General features: G+C 37.8%; 2 protein-coding genes across 2 annotated transcripts; one reads left to right on the top strand and one right to left on the bottom strand.

Annotated features, from left to right (window-relative positions):
* Positions 1–1,576: 1,576 nt before the first annotated feature.
* Positions 1,577–3,423, top strand: LOC145074138 (uncharacterized). Its single transcript, XM_079020555.1, has 2 exons — positions 1,577–2,539; positions 2,628–3,423. The coding sequence occupies exons 1-2, from the start codon at positions 1,697–1,699 to the stop codon at positions 3,183–3,185; spliced, it is 1,401 nt and encodes a 466-aa protein (XP_078876681.1). The 5' UTR covers positions 1,577–1,696; the 3' UTR covers positions 3,186–3,423.
* Positions 3,424–3,845: 422 nt separating this feature from the next.
* LOC145073360 (putative serine/threonine-protein kinase PBL7) lies at positions 3,846–6,511 on the bottom strand. Its single transcript, XM_079019906.1, has 5 exons — positions 6,206–6,511; positions 5,248–5,498; positions 4,970–5,159; positions 4,488–4,879; positions 3,846–4,352 (listed from the first exon to the last, which is right to left on the bottom strand). The coding sequence occupies exons 1-5, from the start codon at positions 6,306–6,308 to the stop codon at positions 4,086–4,088; spliced, it is 1,203 nt and encodes a 400-aa protein (XP_078876032.1). The 5' UTR covers positions 6,309–6,511; the 3' UTR covers positions 3,846–4,085.
* Between the last annotated feature and the right edge of the window lie 215 nt (positions 6,512–6,726).

Below are 6,726 nucleotides of genomic sequence, written 5' to 3'. Positions count from 1 at the left end.
GATCTAAGGTGCTTCACTCCTCTAAGATGGTCTCCACTTCCTTCTTCCTTCTTCAAAGGCATAAAACCGGCACACACAAGCTCAAAATGCTCACGAGGTAGATTATGGTTTGCAAAAATGTTTATGAGGATGGAGGCTGATGAAAGGAACTAGGTTTGAGAGTTAATGAAGAATAAATAGGGTCCAAACCCTAAATATTAGGGGTATGAGAATTCACCCCGTACGCCCTGCGTACGTAAATGTACGCCCAATGTATGTGGCTCCGCCCCACAATTCCAAGAATGACACTATTTTCCCCTCCCAACCACAAATCTTACATTTTAAGGACCAAAATGTAATAAATCTCAATTTAAGGGTCAAAAGTGAAAGTACCTCAAAACAAGATGTTACATACATAAAGTAAAGGAATTACCTACGTGATTGTGAAGTGTTGCCGCATTTCAAGAGGTTGGGGACTTAGCATTGATACAATCATGAGAGGATTAGTGCACACGACTTTATAATAGTGTCAAGTTGTATTTCGCTAGAAAGTTCAATAAACTAGTATGCATTTTACTTTCAGGTATTTAGTTGGGTTGAAGGGTTCAATTCTTAGAACACCCTGATTCTCGAGTATTTGAATTGTTTGGAAACCATTGATTATGACATTAAATTTGAGATTCTCCTAACTAATTTAGAAGATGACAACACTAATATGTCAGGTATATTTACGACTCCTCTTTTGAGCTGTAGAGAGAACCCTTCTCAACTCTTCTTCTTCTAAAACGAACTCGCAATTCTAAACAAGATTTCATGTAACTTAGGCATATGGTAAAAATATCAGTTCGGAAAGTGAACATACACGATCCATAAGGAATCCGGTTTTCCACTGTCACCCTAATATCCCCCCTAACATATTGTATGTTTAATTTCAGTTTATTACAACAACCTGTAGATTAAAACAAACTTTATACTATAGGTTGCAACCTTTTGGTCCTCCTATTATACTGCAGATGATTGCTGCATATGTAGTCCGTAGATTTTAGATGTTTTCACTTTGAAAAAACAAAAATCACCTTAGTCTTGTTGAATTGGGCTTGCTTCTTTTGTCAAACTAATTATTAGATAAGTTTACTACGTTTATCGAAATTTAGTCCGACACTCCGACTGGCTATAATTAGAGTACTAATCTTATCACCAAATCTAACATAATATATCATGGGTGTCATGGGTGATGGGACTGACATAGTCTGTTCATAAAGGCCGATACTAAACAGATTCTTACTTGCATCGGCTCTTTAGTTTACCAACACATTCACAGGGAGATGTTATGGTCATTCTTAATTATAGTTAGAAAATTAACAACTTGGGATTTTGACAAAACAAAGGTATGTGTCCAACTTTGATTTTGTCAATGACAATCAGTTTCACTGTGTTTAGTCCCCACGTGTCTCAAACTTAAGGGGACAAAGTAATATTTAGCGACTTTGTAGACATGTTGTGAAAAATGTATTTTGAGACGTTCTTGACTTCTTCTCGGCTTTTATTTGCTATCAAATCTCCATTTCAATCCGAACATCACTCGTACCAAAGCATTTCCCTCCATCCAAACATCATTGACGCTGGAAATTAGCTCTAACAATGGGGCATCCTGCAACCACCCTACTCCGATCCACCACCTTCTCAATTTCCAAATCCAACCACCACCACCACCATAATGATCTCCTCCTCTTCCACCCAACACCGCCCTTCATTTAGCCTTGCCTCCATTATCCGATCATCACTCCCCTCTCTCTTCCTCTTCCTACTCCTCCTCTACCTCCTCTACTCTTACGAAATTCTCATTTATCCTCCTCACTTAACCACCAAGATCAACTGCCAAGATTCTGATCTCCACCCCAACGCCACCAAAGCTAGCCTGTTTAATCTCACAGAAACCAAACAACCCAAAATCGGGTACGACACCGAGCTCAAACATATCGCATTTTGCATTGCAGCCTCCTCAAATCTATGGGAATCAAGGAAAGAATACATCAAGCTATGGTGGAAGCCTGGGGAGACCAGAGGAGGTGTTTGGCTCGACATGGACGTGAAAATCAAACCAAACGAAAGTCTACCCGACATCTACATCTCAGGAGACACTTCAAGATTCCCATACACGAACAAACAGGGACATAGGTCAGCCATTCGCATATCAAGGATAGTTTCAGAAGCGTTAAGACTTGGTGGGTTGGAGGACATTAGATGGTTTGTCATGGGAGACGATGACACGGTTTTTGTTAAGGAGAATGTTGTGAGGGTTTTGTCTAAATACAATCACAGCCAGTTTTATTACATCGGAAGCTCGTCGGAAAGTCATTTACAGAACATCTATTTCTCGTATTTAATGGCTTATGGTGGTGGTGGGTTCGCCATCAGTTACCCTTTGGCTAAGGAGTTGGAGAAGATGCAAGATCGGTGTATTAAACGATACCCTGGTTTGTATGGAAGCGACGACAGGATGCAAGCTTGCATGGCTGAGCTTAATGTCCCTCTCACCAGAGAACCAGGCTTCCATCAGGTTTTGTTTTTTCGATAGATCAAACTTCTTTAATTACTACAAGAATTCGTACTTAATCAGACTGAATTTTCTTTTCGCAACTTTTCAGAACGATATCTATGGAAGCCTATTGGGTATACTCTCCGGCCATCCAGTGACGCCGTTGGTCTCGCTCCACCACTTTGATGTAATCGAACCGGTGTTCCCAGGCATGGAAAGAGTAGAATCGATCAAACACTTACTAAATTCCGCGAAATACGATTCCGCGAGTCTTGCACAGCAGTCAATTTGTTATGATCGGAAAAGAGAATGGTCGATTCTGGTGTCATGGGGTTTCGCTGTTCAGATCATGAGGGGAATTCTGTCTCCACGAGAGCTAGAGATTCCTAGTCGTACGTTTATCAACTGGTACAAAGTGCTTGATTTTACATCCTACTCATTCAACACTCGTCCAATCACCGGGAACCGATGCCAGACGCCATTCGTGTTCTACATAAACTCCACACGATACGATAAAGCCAGGAAGCAGATCATCGGAATATACACTCATCACCGGGAACGCCACCCTCGATGCAGATGGAAGATGGAGTCTCCTCAAACCATCCACACTGTGGTCGTCTTGAAGCAGGAAGATCCCGATCGTTGGCAAAGGGTACATGATGCATAGAGATCTAATAACCTTTTTTTCTATATATAATATTGTTTATATCATTTGGTAATTGGTTTCTTGTTCATATGGCAGGCACCAAGGAAGGATTGTTGTAGAGTTTTGCGTTCTAGGAAGGAAGGGGTCATGTATTTGTGGGTTGGTCATTGCGGAGAGAATGAGGTTATTGAGGTGTAGAGTTGTATAATATTAAATTAATTTTGTTTAAATATAACATTAATATAAATATAAGGTATGTTAGCAGTTATCCTTATTAGATTCATATTTGTAATCAATTATTTGTAATTATCTCTTTATCTTTATTTTTGGTAAGTCTTAATCCCAATTAGATTGTGATTCTTCAAACTTGTATTATACATACTTCTATGATGGAATTTCACTTATTTCACATATTTCTTGCTTATATAGGTGTTAATGAAAGTTTGTGTGTATGTTCCCTACAAACCACACTCCAGTCTTAAAACACATCATCAAATACCTCAAAGGCACCATCGACTACGAATTTCATCTATATAATCTCTATATAATCTGAAACAATTGATTATCGACAAACACAAAAAACACATCCAAGTATAACCTATTTGTTAAAACTGATTATACAATTTTTGATTCTTGTATATCTTATACTTGTTTCCAAAACAAATATATGAAAGCCCCCTAAAATTTAAACTCTCAAAAAACTCTTATCTTTTGCTCTAAAAATCCAACATTTTACTTTACAATCTTCCAAGGAGAAAAAAATACTCCTTGTACAAAACTCCCCTTTTAACCCCACATCCTACTCCTCTACGTATAATGCTTCTCATCAACTCCCAAAAAAAAAAACAAAACAAAAACAAACAGAATGGGAGGAATTTCTCCTCCGATTCTGATATAAACATTAGGGTTTGAAACCGCCTTTCAAGGCGATACAACCCCATCCTGGTCAAGGTTTGACCAATACCTTGACCTCTGAACCGGGTGAATTAACGGATCATACTTTTGGGTTGCCAAATAGTTAAGAGCCGTTACAACATCCGCCACAAGAGGTCTCATGTTAGGTTGTTCTTGTAGACACATTGCAGCAATGGCAAGAGCTTGATAAAGCCCCCTCACAGGGTATTTCCCTTCAAGCATAGGGTCCACCATTCGAGAAAACTTCTTTCGCTCTTTGAACAACGGCCGTGCCTGATGACAACACAGAGATACTGCTCAATCAGTTATTCTTCCAGCAACCCCTATGCTGAGCTGCTCTGCTCGACACCATTTTTTTATGGTATATTTTTTAGTGTGTATTTATTATGAATTAATTATTGAACTTACCCAAGTAACAAGATTTTGCTCGGAAGTAGGTTTTGTATTATCGATTGGTCTTCTCCCCGTAATGAGCTCCAAGAGCAAAACTCCAAAGCTATATATATCGGATTTGAAGGTAAGTTGACCGGTCAACGCATAATCAGGAGCACAGTAACCGTACGTACCCATCACTCGGGTCGAGACATGTGTCTTGTCCCCAAGTGGGCCCACTTTTGCTAACCCAAAATCCGACAACTTGGCATGATATTCTTCATTTAATAAAATATTAGAACACTTCAAGTCTCGATATATAACCGGTGGATTCATACGGTCATGCAAATACTCCAACCCGCGGGCCGCACCCGCCGCTATTTTCATCCTCGCGTTCCAATCAAGCGGTTTCCTATTCACACGTACACCTAACACAAGAAATCCAAGTTCCAATTAGTCACTATCGGTAAACAACCGATTATCTCTGACTGTTATCTGTTATCTGATAAATAAAATACCGTGCAGATGGTCCTCCAAAGAACCTAATGGCATGTACTCGTAGACTAATAACCTTTGTTCGGCTTCGGCACAATAACCGATTAATTTGACCAAATTTGGATGATTGGCCATGCTTAAAGTCAACACTTCAACAACAAATTCTCGAATCCCTTGACTCCCATCAAGATCCAATCGCTTAATAGCAACAATCTAGAACAAAAAAAAAATCAAGATTCATACTTTAATGGGTTAATAACAATAAATAGGATTTTTTTTTTATTGATTAAAGATCACAAACCTCATGAGTGTCTTCTAATTTTCCCTTATAAACTTTACCAAATCCACCCTCACCCAAGAAATTTGCAGCCTTAAAATTATTGGTGGCAGTTACCAATTGAGCGAATGTAAATTTTCGTGCCTTGGTTTTGTTAGACTCTTTATTGTTGGGAGATTTGATTTTATCATCATTCTCATTCGCAACTGATGATTGATTTGATTCTTTAGGATTATCCTTTTTCAATTCGCTACTTGGATTCAAGTTGGAGTTATCTAAACCATATGTAGAACCAAAATTTAATCGTTAAAAACATCAGGAACTGTGTGTTTGTGTGTGTGGAAGCAGACAAGACAAAGGAAGTTAAAAAAACAATGAAACTTTCAACATCATAGAGGAAGGAAACAGGGGATATGACAACAGTTATAAAAGAACAAAAGGAAAGAAATAAAAAAGGAATTAACAAAACGCAGATTTAAAACAATGTTGTTGTTTTATATGAAGTTTCACGAAAATTTTTATGGGGTTGCTCATGATGATGATGATAAAGTAGACTATTTAACTGATTAAACAAAAAGTATGGCCAACAGATAGAACAGATTATTGCCTAAATTACAAGGATTAAATCGCATCTCACTATTGATCAAGATGAGGAAATAAAAAATATAAAAATCACTAAGATCAGTATGTTTCCGTTTACAAGTTCAAACTTTGGGATCATAAAACCACGAAAGAGATCGAGACATTAAAATATGCAAATCCAGAAGAATGAAGAGGAATTACGTCGAACAGGTTAAGGGCATGCATGATTCAGAAAGAAAAACAACAACAAATTAATCCATTATCGAGTTATAATAAGAATTTGAAAGCTGAAAATTTCCCCCAAATACGATCCCGATCGATTAAAATTTCAAAACTGACTATTTTGAATGCTCTTAAATGATTTAAAAACAGTTAAAAGAACCGATTGCATTATACGTACCAGGAGAGGGATGTGATTGGTTGTTCTTGGTGTTGTTCTTTCTCTTATTTTGTGGTGATCTTTTCGCAGAAGAATATCCACCGGAGCAAAAGAAACAACCCATGTCTCTCTCTTTCTCTATCACACAAACTTTCTCACGATGACAACTGAATTCGTTGATTTTCAAAAGGTCCTACTTTCACCTTCTTCTTCTTCTTCTTCTTTCTTCTTCGTGTGTTGTGCTTCTGCTGCTCAAGAACATACCTCCAATCAGCATAAATGAGAGAAAGAGAGAATATTCAACATTTGGCAAGTTTTCAGAGGAGGGGGAAACGAAGGGACATTTTATATATTTCGTTGGGTTTTTCTTTCACTTTGGCCCCTATACTACTGTTTAAATGCAAAAAGGTACTTGACATAAAAGTTGAACGAGTACTCTCTTAAATGACTTATAAATTATTCAACTTTTTGAATCATTATGTTAGAGTTTAAACCTTTTATTACAAAAACAAAATAACATTTACTTAATAGGTATAAAATGT

The sequence above is a fragment of the Lactuca serriola genome, chromosome 9 (assembly GCF_051521515.1).
Source record: "Lactuca serriola cultivar US96UC23 chromosome 9, Lser_US96UC23_V15, whole genome shotgun sequence".
Lineage (NCBI taxonomy): Eukaryota > Viridiplantae > Streptophyta > Magnoliopsida > Asterales > Asteraceae > Lactuca > Lactuca serriola.
This window is presented reverse-complemented; position numbering and strand designations above follow the sequence as displayed.